A 17488-nucleotide genomic window follows, 5' to 3' on the forward strand; every position below is an offset into this window, starting at 1 on the left:
TGATTTTGAGGGGGGTTCTCTGTGCCTCCTGGGTTTTGATGCCTGTTTCCTTCCCCAAACTAGGGAAGTTCTCTGCTATAATTTGCTCCAATATACCTTCTGCCCCTCTCTCTCTTTCTTCTTCTTCTTCTGGGATCCCAATTATTCTAATATTGTTTCATCTTATGGTATCGCTTATCTCTTGAATTCTGTCCTCGTGATCCAGTAGTTGTTTATCTCTTTTTCTCAGCTTCTTTATTTTCCATCATTTGGTCTTTTATATCACTAATTCTCTCTTCTGCCTCATTTATCCTAGAAGTTAGAGCCTCCATTTTTGATTGCACATCATTAATAGCCTTTTTGATTTCGACTTGGTTAGTTTTTAGTTCTTTTAGTTCTCCAGAAAGGGTTTCTCTAGTAACGTCCATGCTTTTTTCAAGCCCAGCTAGTATCTTTAAAATCGTCATTCTGAACTCTAGTTCCAACATCTTACAAATGTCCGTATTGATTACATCCCTGGCAGTCGGTACTGCTTCTTGTTCTTTTTTTGAGGTGATTTTTTCCAACTTGTCATTTTGTCCAGAGGAGAATAGATGAATGAGAGAACAAAATCTAACAAGGTAAAAACGACCCCAGAAAAATATAAACTAAACAAATCAGAAGAGACCTGAAACTGGGGGAAAAGAATGGGAAAGAAAGAAAAAGGAAGAAAAAAAAAAGGAAAAGATAAAAAAAAAAAACACAAACAAACAAACAAACAAAACAGAATATGATCAAATATGATCAGGTTGGTGCATAGATCAGTGCCACACACTAGATTTTGGGCGTATTTTGGTCTGTTAGAAGAAAGTGCCTCCCATGGGCGCCTGGGTGGTTCAGTTGGTTAAGCGACTGCCTTTGGCTCAGGTCATGATCCTGGAGTCCCTGGATCGAGCCCCGCATCGGGCTCCCTGCTCGGCAGGGAGTCTGCTTCTCCCTCTGACTCTCCCCCCTCTCATGTGCTCTCTCTCTCAAATAAATAAATAAAATCTTTAAAAAAAAAAAAAGAAAGTGCCTCCCAAAATTTTAAAGAAAGAAAAGCCTATATATGTACAAAAATAAGGGTAAACTTGATGAAAGGATGGAATATGAGTGTAAAAATGAAAATTATAAAAGTAATTGATAAGAAGTTGATTGAAAAAAGAAAGAAGAGGATTTAAAAAAAAAAAGGAGAGAATGTGATCAGGTAAGAGACTAGAACAAAACCATACACTAGAGATTTAGGGTATATTTTGGTCTGTTAGGAGAAACTGTATCCCAAAATTTTAAAGAGAGAACAATTTATATATATACCAAAAATAAGGGTAACTACTATGAAGGGATAGAACATGACTCTAAAAATGAAAAATAAAAAGATTTTTTTAAAAAGGGATTGATAAGATATTGGTTGAAAAAGGGAAAAAGAGAAATTCAAAAAAAAAGAAAAAAAAAGAAAATTAAAAAAATTAACTTTGGAAGTCTAAAGTATCAGGAGAAAAAAGCCACGAATTCTATGTGCAGTATTCCCCTAGTGCTGGAGTTCTGCCATTCTCATTGATCGGTAAACTTGGTCTTGGCTGGCTGTTCTTGCTGATCTTCTGGGGGAGGGGCCTGTTGCCGTGGTTCCCACATATCTTTGCCAGAGGCAGAATTGCCCTGCCCTTGCCGGGTGCAGGCTAAGTAATCTGCTCAGGTTTGCTCTCGCGAGCTTTTGTTCCCTGCGAGCTTTCCCTACGGCTTTGGAGGACGAAAGTGAAAATGGCGGCCTCCCAATCTCAGCCTCAGAGGAGCCGAGAACTTGGGGCCCCGCTCCTCAGTGAGCCCCCAGAGAAAAGCAGTCAATCACTCCCATCTCCCCAGTCTCTGGCCACACTCCATGTTCACCCAGCCTGTGACTGAGCATTTCTATCTCTGGCACATCACCCCGTGTGGAGTCTCCAAACCCAGTAGATCCCTGCAGTGCACTCCCGCACCACTCCTCCCGGGGGGAGGAAGGGGAGTCTCCCCGGATCTGCCACTTGTTGTGTCCCTGCTGGAAGAGCAGTGGCCCGACTGTGCCACGGATCACGGTTTATGGCAACCCCAAGCTCAGAGCCCACTCCTCAGCTCCGTTTCTGCAGCCGGCTTCCCCACTCTGATACCTGGGAGCTCTGCTGCACTCAGGCACCCCCAGTCTTCCTGTGACCCCAAGGGTCCTGAGACCACACTGTCCCAGTGAGGGTTCCACCCCCTGCTTAGCCATTGGAGTGACGTCCCTTAGCAGAGTAGACTTCTAGAAGTTCCAATTTTGTGCTCTGCTGCTCTATCACTTGTCAGTAGTGGCTGACGGGGGCTCCCTCCCCCGCGGTCTATCTTCCCGAATATTGCCTCGGATTCACTTCTCCGCATGTCCTACCTTCCAGAAAGTGGTTGATTTTCTGTTCAAAGAGTTCTTGCTATTCTTTTCTTTGATCTACTTTTGAGTTCGTAGGTGTTCAGAATGGTTTGATCCCTATCTAGCTGAATTCCTGGAACCAGATGAAATTTAGGTCTCCTACTCCTCCGCCATCTTGCTCCTCCCACTCTAGGCATTGTTGATCTTAAAAGCAGCAGATTTGGTAATCATTTAGTCTGTTGCCATTGACTGTGGAGTCAACTGAAGGAAGAAACCCAACTCTGCAATAAAACTGTTGTGAACACAGTAACAATGCTGCACACTTAAAACCCACGAGATGGAAGTCTGGGGATGATAAGACCCTGGGAGATAGAACCACATTTTAGTTTCTCTGTCTCATTTAAGTCTGTATTAGCTATAAGTTATGACCATAAGTTAAGTCTGTAGTTAATCACCCACTGAACATTTGGGGTAAAATTTCAAAAGCATATGTCCTTTTTCCCTTTTGATAAATATAGTTACATTTTAAATAATAATTATTACATTTTTTAAAAATGTCTAACAGCAACTGAGTATTTACTGTGAGTCAGGCATTGTTCTAAGTGCTTGACAAAATATTTCCTCAGTTAATCCTCCCAATGATCCTAAGGTAGACACTTTCTCCTTTCATTTGTGAAAGGAGGTATAGATAGATTAGATAATTTGTCCAGGTTTACACAGATTTTGAGGGACAGCATTTGAGCCCAATCAAGGGAAAACATTAAATTTGTTTCAAAATCAGTTTCTCTAAATATTCTCTAAAGTCTAAATTAAAATAAGAAATAGAATATTATTTATAGTATATATTTAAACATTGCCGAATTTATCCCTTGTCTCTAATCCTATGACTAAGGCATTTTAGCCAAGTTTTGTAGGTGAAGAAACTAAGATTTGTTACTGAAGTTCTTAACTACAGACATAGTACTAGAAATACTACTTATTAATAAAAGTATTTCTATTGAATATAAAATGTGTAACTAAATCTCATCTGTCACTCTAAAATGAAAAATGGTGGTTGAACATTCCATAAAATACAAATAAAAGAAAACTCAAACACCTGCATCTCCAAGATTTTACAACAAAGAAACTGTGTTGAAAATATTCTCCAGGTAATAAAAAGAATTGGAACAATGACTTCAATGTGTATCACATTGGTCTTTTAGAGTTATACTGCAAAAGAATTTTGAGATTCCAAATAAGCCTCATGACAAGGTTAACCCATACCACTGTCACATCTTTTATTATTATCTTTCCCTCTGAATATCCACACAATTCTAAAATCCTTGACCACATGTTCTTAGTAAAATAATAATAATAATAATAATAAAGTCTTTAAAAACTACTCCTTAAATTGATAGTTCAAGTTAAAGAGAGGTGTCTCTATCAGTTGACTCTATCATTGTTTAGTCCATCACCCGCACAGTGGTTCTGAAATTGTCCCTGATGGGCATACCTTTGAGTTTATTGTGCTCAGAGTCCGCTGGGAAGAGGGAATCTGGAAAGAGCTTGGGGAAGGTGAGTCCTGCATACTTGGGCCGATTCTCCACATAGTTTCTTACTGTAGGTTGCAATTTCTTCATGAATTCCGGACATGGTGTTCCTAGTTGCTCAATTACTTTGTTCCACTGGTCAATATCTGAGAATTGAAGAGTTAAGGGCAAAAAAAGTGCAGATCTACTAGGTCTTGCCTTTCACTAGTTGGGAGACTAACTGCTTCTCCAAATCCTGAGCAATCACCAACATAATTGGAGTTTAATAAGCAAAAAAGGATGAAAATATAAAACCAGAATTGTCAGGCAGTGAATCCTCTTGGAATTTTAAATTCACTTGTGGCATAAATGCACTTTTGGGGAATTAACATTACTTAACAAAATAGGATATCATGAAATAGTCCTTGAGTTGTAAAGATAAAAAGGTATTTAAATAACAGCAGAAGAATTTCTTATATTGAGATAAGCTTCTATATAACCATGTGATTTAAATGAGAAAAAATATGACACAAAGTAATAGTTTTATCCTAAAATTACCTCAATCATTTATTTTCTAAAAATGACAAATACCTTATAAGATTCATTTACATTTTTAAAAATTCTTTTAAAAATTTTTTTCTCCCTTTCTCTAGGAAACTTCATCTGTTCATGTTACTAATGCATTAAATATGGGATCAGGATAATTTTTGATAATAAAATAACTCATTATTCTTCATCGAAGACTTTAAAAAATTCTAGTTAATCAAAGTAGTCACAATTTCATACCTATTTTTGTTACTTCTATTAGTAATGCCCTGCATTCCTGAATATTGCTTTCAATGAGGTATGAGGATAAATATAGGTTGTTCAACTTAAGACAACAGATTTCCATCCAAGTGTATGTATTTCAAAAGTACAGTAAGCATGGGGAATTCTACAGGAAAGTATTACTTCTCTATGAAAATTGATACTGCCAAAATTGAGGATCTTTGACAGAGGATCTTTGACAGATATACTCCTGATTGAGATTTTTTCATTTATCATTAATATTTGATAGGTCAGAGCCTTGAGAATGAAAAAACAACTGGAAGAAGTTGATTTCAAACAGATTTCCTTGCCGTGTGTCAATGAATGATAGACGCCTTAGAAATTATTCTTAAATACAATAACACAGGCGGTGCTCTCTCTTACATTGTTTATTTTTCTACAACTCTATCCTTTAGTGTTAATTAATTCATTTCTGCTACTGTAATTTGTAACAGTTCAGGGATCTAACCATAGTATTACTCAATTGAGATCTGTAAAATCTTTACCCCTAGCTATTCAGTAGGATTGGACTAAAAAGATCAGTAGTCCTGACAAAAGACAAAATTAACTATATTTAACAAAATAAATATATAATACAAGTAGATAAAAGATTGAACAAGGATAACATCAAGCTAATTTGCAAATCCTCTTCTATCTCCCTTATAATCTTGCTGAATAAAATTTAAATTATTACACAGCCTCTTAGTTATTAGGTTAAAAAATATATGATTGTGTAATATTAAAAAATGAAGGATGGGTGGGAAAAACTGAAGAATATTCCTTTACAAAACAGTAGGAACAATTAAACAAGAACATGTTTCAATAAAATTTCATCTAAGTTACAACGTGCTTGAGAATATAGTAGTAAGTTAGACTCATTAGAAATAAAGAAACGAAGATAACAAAAGGTCAGAATTAAAGGTTATTCTTAGACAAAAACTTATGTTAGTACTATGGACATAGGTAAACTGTAACTACTTAGAGATATTTAAATAGAAAACACTAATTAAGGTTAAATAAATCTCCATGCTTACACTATAAACTATGAAAAGAGGTCTACTCTCTAATACAGTTAGGTTATCATGCCCTACCAAACCATCATTTAATCATTGGTCATCCTTCCTTCAAATTCTGAAGACCTGATGTCAAACTAAAAATTAGGGCAAAGAAGCTGTCAGATTTTCCATAAAGGAGTCATTTAGCAAAGTTGGAAAATACTCCCAACACACTTTATATTCTAGTTACATTTAGCTAGAGTTACAAAGTTATTCAGTAAAAAATTAATTGCTTGTAAAATAGCATTCCCAAGATAATTCCATGGTATTTTTACAATGAAGTTTAAGGAGAGTCAAATATTCTGGAAGTTGTTAAACAAGAACTGTCAAAATGTTTCTTTTTACAAATTATAATTAAAGTCTATAGAAGCATTCAGTGTGCTTCCAGAATGCTTTTTAGATGAAACACTACTATGGTCCTAGATATAATGGTTTACAAAAAGAGGGAAAACAAGAATCTTTATTATTGTCAATGTAGTAGTTGAATGTTCTAACTGCCAATATGTGGTATAGTCATCTTTAAAAGTGTGTGCCTTTATTTTAACCGATCCATTTCAAGTTCTTTGTTCCTGTACACATGAATAGTTATATTTAAGTAGAAAGTGCTTCTTTTCCAGATGTTCAGAGGATCTCAATATGAACAACTATATTCAATTATTCTTAGTTAACCACATGATTTTTCTTTATAATCATAATTAACCAAATATAAGCCACAATTAGAAGTCATATCTTCTGGCTCGAAGTCCAGTGCTTGTTCCAATGATTCCAGTAAGGAAAAGAGCAAGTTTGGAATTGATGTGGTAGAAATTGCTTTCATCTGACCATAAAATTGATTGTATGCTTGTCCTGGGCCCTAAAGAATGTCTCTGAAACTCTATTCCTAGTTTATCAGTCAACATATTCACACATAAGATAATAAATTTTATTAATATTTTAAATAGACAATAAAGTGATATATTTTAAAAGAATTTTTGAATTATCAGATTTCCACAGTGATCATATTTTTTAAAAATACATCAAATATTAACTAGATTTTTATGATTATGTGTTGAGAACATATTTTTTCAAAGAATGGCTAAAATTATTTTTGTAAAAGGATTTATTTGCTTTAAATGATGATTCATAAGTATCATTTTTATGTTGAGTAAGGATCTGAATATTTAGAGATTCCAGCCTGTGTGTTATCACATTTATAAAGAATACAAAAGCTATTCAATATAATGTTCAAAATATTTGATAATTTATTTCAGTAATTACTCCATATTTCTCTATGTAAAATTTGCTCTCCAAAAGAACTCTTACTTCTGAGGACAATTTTAAAGATGAGGATAGAAATATATATATTACAGAGTTCTGGATCCAGTTTTTTATAGTTATGTCTTGAGCTGTTTTGTTACTTTAAAATTCTTTTACTCTTTTTGTTTGAAAATGTTAATTTTCTCTCAAAAGTCCCCCTCAAACTCTGGTAACATGAAATATGAATAAGTGACTTAATGCATAATAGTAACTAACATTTATTTTCATTATAAATGAGCACAGAAAGAAGAAATATTATGAGCCAAAACACATTAAAAAACTTAAAACTGACAATTTGAGTAAAGGCTATTTGGTCACTGGTAGCAGATGTGAATGGAATACTATAGGACATAGAATATCCAAAGGCTGATATTTGAAGCATGATGTGTACAGATCTCAGTACAATCCATTTTGTCTTATAAGTCTATTTATTACTGTAATCTATATTTCCTTACAAAGCAAAAAAATGGAGAGACATTTCACATATAAGCAAATCCAATATATATAAATATGTTGTCACAACAGTAGAATTTTTATTAAGCTATTGAAGGTTTATCTTTGGGGCCTCTCATTTGCACAAAACCCTTACAAGACTCTATCTAATTTGATATTTGTAATATAAATAAATTATTGTTTTTATAAAATACCGTCCTCAAGCTGTATGATAATCTGGCCTCATAAATGCTAGATCTGACTCTACCTGCATTTTGAAACTGGGAAGAGGCCTTGGAGATAATTTAATGTGACATCTGTATTTTATAGCTGAAAAATATCAAAGTCCTTTTAAAATTGGTAAATACAATGACTTTAAACAAAGGAGGTAATAAAAACAACTAACACTAACAGAAATATAAAATTCTATTTAAGGGGAGTTTTGGAAAACTGTAGTCTGTTCTTTGAGACGCTTTGATTAAATCCATTTCTGGGCATAACACTATATTAAAGGGAGATAAAGAAGGGACAATCAGGTTTATATGAGATCAAGAAAACATGCCATATGAGGCATACTTGACAAAACTTTTTATGTTTAAATTAAAAAAAACAAACAGAGACAATCTCTGCCCCCATCCTAGCACTTCAACCCTCTTTTTTTTTTTCTTAAATTTTTAAATAACATATAATGTATTATTTGCTTCAGGGGTACAGGTCTGTGATTCATCAGTCTTACACAGTTCACAGTGCTCACCATAGTACATACCCTTCCCAGTGTCCATCACCCAGCCACCCCATCCCTCCCATCCCCCTCCAATCCAACAACCCTCAGTTTGTTTCCTGAGATTGAGTCTCTTATGGTTTCTCTCCCTCTCTGGTTTCATCATCCTAGCACTTCAACCCTCTTATTCCTTAGTCACAATCCCTTCTAATACAGTACTTTTTATTGTAAATTTCATGATGACAAGGTTTCAGTCAGTTTTGTTTACTGATAAATACCTGGAAACAAAAGTGTCCAGCACATAGTAAGTGCTCAACAATATTTGTTGAATAAATGAATGTCTACTTTAAGTTCAACCACAGTTTTATAATGGAGATAATATAAAGAATAAGAGAGAAAATATTCAAAGAAATGAAAACTGAGAAATTCCAGAAACTGTAGATAGGTTGGAATTTGGGAAACACAGTTAGTCCCAAGGGAGAGAAACAAAGAAAAAAGAAAGAAAGAAAGAAAGAAAGAAAGAAAGAAAGAAAGAAAGAAAGAAAGAAAGAAAGAAAGAAAGAAAGAAAGAAAAAAGAAATCCACACCAAGTTACATGGTAAAGAAACAGGAAATAACCAAAGACCAAGGAAAAAATCCTAAATGAAAGCAGAGAGAAAGGACAGACGATGTCCAAAGATGACTACTAGACTGACAGCTAATTATTCACCAGGAATACTGTAAACAAAAAGCCAGTAGAATAGTATCTTTAAAATGCTGGAAGAAAATAACATGTTAATCTAAAGTTCTATATCTAACAGAACTATCTGTCAAGTAAGGGAACTCCATTCAAAAAGAAAAAAAAAAGTTTTATCATCAAAGATTTTTATGAACGAACTTTTAAAGGATATTCTTTAGAATAAGAAAATAATCTCAAAATACATCACATCAATAAGAGAAAGGATTAAAACCATATGATCATTTCAATAGGCGCAGAAAAAGCATTTGACAAATTACAACATCCATTCATGATAAAATCCCTCAACACAGTAGGTTTGGATGGAATATATCTCATCTTAATAAAGGCCCTATACAAAAAAAAAAAAAAAAGATGCACAGCAAACATAATCCTCAATGGTGAAAAACTGAGAACTTTTCCCTAAGGTCAGGAACAAGACAAGGATGTTCATGCTCACCACTTTCATTCAACATAGTACTGGAAGTCCTAGCCACAGCAATCGGACAACAAAAAGAAATAAAAGGCATCCAAACTGGTAAAAAAAGAAGAAAACTCACTATTTGGAGATGACAGATACTATATATAGAAAACCTGAAAGACTCCACCAAAAAAAACTAGACGTAATAAATGAATTCAGTAAAGGCACAGGATACAAAAATCAACCTACAGAAATCTGTTGTATTTCCATACACTAACAATGAGCAGCAGAAAGAGAAATTAAGAAAACAATCCCATTTACAATTGCACCAAAAATAATAAACTACCTAGAAAAAAGTCTAACCAAAGAGGTTAGAGACCTGTACTCTGAAAACTATAAAACATTGATGAAAGAAATTCAAGACAGCACAGAGAAACTGAAAAGACATTCCATGCACATCGGTTGGAAGAGCAAATACTGTTAAAATGCCCACATTACCAAAAGCAATCTACAGATTTAATGCAATCCCTATCAAAATACCAATAGCATTTTTCACAGAACTGGAACAAACAATCCTAAAATTTGTATGAAACTGCAAAAGACCCTGAATAGCCAAAGCAATCTTGAAAAAGAAAAACAGGGGCACCTGGCTCAGTCAGTTAAGCACCCAACTCCTGATTTTGGCTCAAATTATGATCTCAGGGTTGTGAGATTGAGTTTAAGATTTTAAAATTCTCTCTCTCCCTCTCCCTCTGCCCCTCTCCTTCTCTCTCTCTAAAAAGAAAGAAAGAAAGAAGAAAGAAAGAAAGAAAGAAAGAAAGAAAGAAAGAAAGAAAGAAAGAAGAAAATGAAAACAAAACTGAAAGTATCACAATCTCAGATTTCAAGTTATATTACAAATCTATAGGAATCAAAGCAGTATGGTACCAAAGCAGATCAATGGATCAGAATAGAAAATCCAGAAATAAACCCACAATTCTATGGTCAATTAATCTTCCACAAAAGAGGAAAGAATATGCAATGAGGAAAAGACAGTCTCTTCAACAAATGGTGTTCAGAAAACTGGACAGCTACATGCAAAAGAATGAAACTGATCACTTTTTTATACCACACACAAAAATAAATTCAAAATGGACTAAAGACCTAAATGTGAGATCTGAAACCATAACAAGCGCTGTGAATTGTGTAAGACTGATGAACCACAGACCTGTACCTCTGAAACAAATAATACATTATATCTTAAAAAAAAAGATAGTAGGAAGGGAAAAATGAAGGGGGGAAATCGGACGGGGAGACAAACCATGAGAGACTATGGACTCTGAGAAACAAACTGAGGGTTCTAGAGGGGAGGGGGTGGGGGATGGGTTAGCCTGGTGATGGGTATTAAAGAGGGCACGTATTGAATGGAGCACTGGGTGTTATACGCAAACAATGAAACATGGAACACTACATCAAAAACTAATGATGTAATGTATGGTGATTAACATAACATAATAAGATTAAATTAAAAAAAAATTAAAAAAAATACAATCCTAGAAGAGAGCACTGGCAATAATGTCTCTGACATCAGCCATAGCAGTATTTTTCTAGATATATCTCCTGAGGCAAGGGAAATAATAGTGAAAATAAACTATTGGGACTACATCAAAATAAAAAGTTTCTGTACAGCAAAGGAAACAACCAACAAAACTAAAAGGTAACCTACATTGGAAGAAAATGTAAATGAAACATTCGATGAAGGGTTAGTATCCAAAATACATAAAGAACCGATACCACTCAACACTCAGAAGCAATTTAAAAATGGGCAGAAGAAATGAACAGACATTTCTCTGAAGAAGACATACAGATGACCAACAGACACATGAAAAGATGCTCACCATCACTCATCAGGGAAATGCAAATCAAAACTACAATGAAATCACCTCACACCTGTCAGAATGGCTAAAACAAAACACAAGAAACAAGTGTTGACAAAGAAGTGAAGAAACAGGAATTCTCATGCTCTATTGGTGGGAATGCAAACTGGTGCAGCCACTATGGAACACAGTATGGAGGTTCCTCAGAAAGTTAAAAATAGAACCACCCTATGATCCAGTGATTGCACTACTGGGTATTTATCCAAAGAATACAAAAACTAATTCAAATGGATACATGCACCCCATGTATTGCAGCACGATTTACAATAGCCAAATTATGGAAGCAGTCCAAATGTTCATCAACAGATGAATGGATAAAAAGAAGTGGTATATCCAATGGAATATTATTCAGCCATAAGAAGAATGAAATCTTCCCATTTGCAATGACATGGATGGAGCTAGAGAGTATAATGCTAAGCGAAATAAGTCAAAGGAAGTCAAATACCATATGATTTCACTCATATGTAGAATTTAAGAAACAGAACAAATGAGCAAAGGAAAAAAAGAGAGACAAACCAAGAAACAGATTCTTATAGAAAACAAACTGATGGTTACCAGAGGGGAGGGAGAGGGAGGATGGCTGAAATAGTTGATGGGACTTAAAAAGTATACTTATCAAGAAGAGCACTGAATAATGTATAGAATTGTTGAATCACTCTATTGCACACCTGAAATTAATAGAACACTGTATGTTAAGTATACTGGAATTAAAATTAAAAACTTAATAAAGGTGACAAAAAGAAATAAGAAAAACAGAGTGTTCTGGTATATTTCAAAATGGTTCCTTTTCCCTTCCCACTATGGGAAAAATGAGACAATTTTTCCCTGGTATTTTCTGTAGGAAACTGATCAAGTCCCTGGAGGTAAATCTAACCATGTCATGGTTCCACATGACTGGCTCTCCCTGGAGTTTTTAAATCTGAGAGTTGTTCACAGTGAGTTTCTAGAAATTTGTCAATTACAGTCCAGATATTTCTACCCTTGACATGGATCCCTATATTTGCCTGTTTCTCTTGGTTGGGGGCAGTAGCTTTCTCTGTGTCTTTCCCTCTTTTGCAGATCCAAGAGAGTTGATGATTTTCAATCTGTTCAGCTTTTTTACTTCTTGTTAGAATGGAGAGATGACTTCTAAGCTTCTTACATGTAGAACTGGAAACCAAGTCTATTTGATTTGATTTGATATTATTATGAGACATTATATTCATATTTTTATTTTCATATAATTTGTTGTTGATGTGGAAAAATAAACCTGATTTTTAATGTTGAAAAAAGAAAAATAATCTTAAAATAAAGGGCCAAATTGCAAGAAGTAGTGGTAAGCTGAGAAAATGATAGAATTCTTTCATATAAAGGTGAATCTAAACAAACGCTAACTGTATGCAATATTATAATAATATTGTCAATTCATGAGGCTAAGGAAAAAGAACTAAAATACTGGGCACAGATAGCATATTTAAATTGGTACAGTAATGACCTAAATTAGTTTGTGCTAAGATCATTTTGTGCAGAAAGATAAAATTACCCAAATTAAAAAGGCAATGTCCCACATATTGAACTATGGATTTAATACAGTTCCAGTATAAATACCAATAGGAATCTTAGCAAGCCAATTCTTTTTTTTTTTTTTTAAGATTTTATTTATTTATCTGACAGAGAGAGACACAGTGAGAGAGGGAATACAAAGCAGGGGCTTGGGGGAGGGAGAAACAGGCTTTCTGCTGAGCAGGGAGCCCGATGCGGGGCTCAACACCAGGACCCCGGGATCACAACCTGAGCCGAAGGCAGACGCTTAACAACTGAGCCACCCAGGCGCCCCTTAGCAAGCCAATTCTAAAATGTTTACGGAAAAGCAATGATTCACTAATAGCTATGATACTTCTGAAGAAGGCAAAAAAGGTGAGATATTTACCTTACCTGATATATGTATACATTATACATTTGTATTAAGAAAGGGTAGTAGTGGTATAAATATAGACAAACAGACCAGTGAAACAAAATATAGGGCTCAGAATCTAATACTTTCTCCCTCAATATGTGGAAACTTATGACAGTAAGACTTATAGACCACTAAAGAAAGAATAAGCTAGGGCGCCTGGGTGGATCAGATGGCTAAGCGTCCGCCTTCGGCTCAGGTCATGATCCCGGGATCCTGGGATCGAGTCTCGCATCGGGATCCCTGCTTCTTGGGAGCCTGCTTCTCCCTCTGCTTCTCTCTCTCTCTCTCTCTGTTTCTCATGAATAAATAAATAAAATCTTTAAAAAAAAAAAAAAGAAAGAAAAAATAAGCTGGTCAATAAATGGAACTGAAATAAAGTAAATTAGATCCCTCTTTAACACCAAACACAAAAATCAATTCCAAGTGAACTAAACGTTTAAATGTAAAAGATTAATCTTTAAAACATTCATAGTAAAATTACAAGAGAATATAAAGGCATAAAAGGATTCTTAAGACATAAAAATACATGCACTATTAAAAAAAAGATGGCCAAATTAAAAAATACTATAAAATAAAATGGGAAAATAATCTAAATACAGGGAGAAGCTATTTGCAACACATAAAACTGACAAAGAATATGTGTCAGAATATATAATGAACTCCTACTAATGAATTTTTTAAAAATACAATAAAAAATGTTTTTAAAAAAGAAACTTTACCAAGGGGAAAATACTAATGGCCAATAAGCATAAGAAAAGATGCTTAGCCCCCCTTGTAGTTAAGAAAATATAAATTAAGCCTCCAATGAAATAGTATTTTATATCTAAGAGATTAGTAATGAATTTAAAAACAAATCTGACAATACCAAGAGTTGGTGACAATGTGGAGTAGAAGTTATATTTATATATTGCTACTCTAGAAATCAATCTGATGTTACATAGTCAGGTTTTCAATGTGCACCCCTATGCACCCAGGCATTTATCATTAAAAAAAACCAAACCCTTTCCCATGTGCTCCTTTCCCATGTATCTCCCATGAGATATATATTCATAGCTTCATTGTTCATAAAAGCAAAAGCAAAAACAAAAAAACTGAATATATTCCAAAGTCTATTTATAGGAGAATGAACTCACTATGGACTATTCAGAGACTGCAATACTTTACAGCAATGAAAATGAATGAACTATCTAATGGATCAACATGAACAAATCTCAAAAATTTAATGTTAACTTCAACAAAAAGCAAGCAGCAAAATAATGTGTCTTGTGCAATATGTAAAGCATATAAATCTAAACCTATATGCTGCTTAGAGATAAATATACCTGTGGTAAAATATAAAGAAAGTCAAGAAGATTGTAAAAATATGTATTTAGGACCTCTGGGGAGAGTGAAGGATATGACTGGGGAGACACAAAAAGACTCAAAGATATTGGTAATGTTCTATTTTTTAATCTGAGTGATAGTATAATGCGTATTCACTTTATTGATCTTCAAAAGCTATATATTCAATATTAATTCACTTGATAATACAAAATATTTTGCAATTTTTAAAGTAAGAATTTCTGCTATGATGAAATTTATTAGATCTCTCAAATGTATTTTAATAGTTGAGTTCTGATTCTTCTGTAGAGTTAAAAACATTTGATTTGAAAAAATTCAGTTAATATATACTTAAAAATACATTTACTAATTAAGTAGCATATAAATATATAACATTTTAAAAACTGCTTTTAGCTATCTTAATTTCTCAATGCTAAAAATAACATGTTGAAATTTTTTAGACATAGATAAAGGGGATAAGGCCTTATTAATATTCTAAGTTTTGCTGTTGAATTGGTTTATATATTAAGAAGACATGCATAGCACATATTGCAAGGATTTCTAGCAATCATTTATTTTGAGAATGCCTTCATATAAGTGAGGATATGTTAAAATAACATGACTTCTTATGATGTATTGTATGGATGTATAATATACATATTATATATCTCTAACCCCATTTTAAAGGTTCTATTTAACTAATAGACTTAGATACAATTTTATTGCCTCTTCAGAGAACTCATTGCTAATAATAGGGAATTTAAAAATAATCTGTCTTGCATTTTAAGTGTTTAACCTTATGATAATCAGTGTTCATAATTTTTTTACTTGAAAAAGAATGATTTAAACTTTAACCAACATGTTTGAAATCATTAAAAGACCACATCCTACACTCAGAGGAGCCATTTTAGAAAATAATTAGCATTGCCCTTCAAGAAATTTACAAGTGTATTCCTATAAGAACTCCAGAAATAACTCAATATAAAAATATCAAGCTCAGTCATTGAGAGGGCATCTATTATGAGATTTTAACATTAGTAGCAGCCTAAAGCTTTACTTACAAGGGATTTTAATACCCAAGTTAGAAATGATATCCAATTGGGCGCCTGGGTGGCTCAGTTGGTTAAGCGACTGCCTTCGGCTCAGGTCATGATCCCAGGGTCCTGGGATCGAGTCCCACATCGGGCTCCCAGCTCAGCAGGAAGCCTGCTTCTCCCTCTCCCACTCCCCCTGCTTGTGTTCCTGCTCTTGCTGTCTCTGTCTCTGTCAAATAAATAAATAAAATCTTTAAAAAAAAAATAAAAAGAAATGATATCCAATCAACTTCTCCCCAAAAATGGATTCTAAGAAATATTAATCTGTACTTAATAACTCCATTGTGGAAATCTGATTTGATTTTTTAAAAAGAAAATGAGAGGAAAGTAATGAAAATCAACCATTTTAATTTAGAGGTGGCAAATAATCATTTCAGTCACCACAATGAACTGAAAAAGCAGAGTACAAAGTTAACAGATTGAGTCTATTTTCATCAAATGCATAAAATTAGCCAAAACTTAAGAACTGTTTCATGTTCATGTCCAAAGACCAAAGTAAAGTTTAAAATTCCTTGGAAATTAAAAAAATCCTGTTTCTTAGAAATCTGAAGGAATTTAGTTTTTATCAAGCCAACTGACTTTGAAACACCATTAACATAAACATGAATGTGGCAAATTTATTGATGTTATTTAATAAAATGTATATGTAGAAGACAAAACTGCAATATAGACAGAAAAACTTGAAAAATAAATGTGTCATAAATAAGAGTAGAAAAAAGAATAGAAGTAAAAACAATGTAACTTTATTTTTACTAAATAAAACTTTTTAGGTCAGTTCTTTCATTCAACAAAAATTAATTGAGCGCCTAACTCAGTCATTTCCCAAACTGGTCCTTTAATACATACAGAGAGTACATGTATGAAACTATATATATATCCATATAAGTAATATATTATTCCCCAAAGCAAATAGCTAATCGTAATATGGTTAGGATACACTATATTAGTAATTAGGTTTACTTTAATTATACATTAAAACCCCATTATTATAGGTTTGATTTTATTTTTAAATCATAGTCATTTAAGCAGAGGTTTTATCCTTAATATGATGAAGACATAGTATCTTCATAAGTGACTGAGTGTAGAATATTTAACTAACTTAAGAAAATAAATTATTACATATCCATATACCAATAACACAGTGTCTGTATCTATTTAATACTGAAGAACCTGTGGAATCTTTACTTGCTAACTATTAGCTGCCTAAGAGAAGATCAGTTTTACTTACTCAAGTGACAGAAATTTGTTTTTTCAGATATTTTATATAATCATTATTAACTAATGAGGTTTTAATTTTTGCACTTGTTAATAATGTAGAAAAAATAAAAACAGGAATTGGATCTATTATTCCTAGAAATGAAGTAAATGACAAAAAGAATTTTAAAAGAAGTTGGTCAATTTAAAAATGAAATTCATATGCATGCTTTCTGAATATGTGTTAATATAAACCTATTTCATATTTGAGGGTGAAAATAAATCTGATTAAAGATTTCCATGTCAAGTGAATATTTCTTGAAAGCATAAATCTCCAGTCTTAAAACTGAAATATTTTGTTTATTACCTAGCTATGAAAATAACTTAATTTTAAAACACCTACACCCCTTCAAAAAAAAAAAAATAGAGAGGCGCATAGCACTGTTATTAGTTTCATAGGACTGAATTTTAAGGCAGGCCTTTTGAAAGCGTGCTGAATATTTCATATTTGATACTTGTATTATCCACATAAGATCGAGCTAGGAGACAAGGTCAGACTACCACGATGCCAGCTGTAAATATTTGACACTGGAGTCACTTCGAACCCCTCTAAAGGCGGTGAATATATACCATCAGCAGTGTTGTGTTTGAGACCAAAGGGAATTGATTGAGAATGACACCCACAGAGACCACTGGCTGCTA

At 33.6% G+C, this 17488-nt stretch overlaps 1 protein-coding gene across 2 annotated transcripts in view; it reads right to left on the reverse strand.

Annotated features, from left to right (window-relative positions):
- Positions 1–3506: 3506 nt before the first annotated feature.
- The window catches only part of LOC118010368 (mitogen-activated protein kinase 10), an 89532-nt gene continuing 75550 nt past the window's right edge, over positions 3507–17488 (reverse strand). For both annotated transcript variants that reach the window (XM_035004593.1, XM_035004592.1), the window contains exon 7: positions 3507–4046. In XM_035004593.1, coding sequence (XP_034860484.1) covers positions 3814–4046 — 233 coding nt within the window. In that variant the 3' untranslated portion in view covers positions 3507–3813. The remainder of the gene's footprint in view (positions 4047–17488) is intronic.

The sequence above is a fragment of the Mirounga leonina genome, unplaced genomic scaffold (assembly GCF_011800145.1).
Source record: "Mirounga leonina isolate KUSES-001 unplaced genomic scaffold, KU_Mleo_1.0 Mir_129, whole genome shotgun sequence".
Classification (NCBI taxonomy): Eukaryota; Metazoa; Chordata; class Mammalia; order Carnivora; family Phocidae; genus Mirounga; species Mirounga leonina.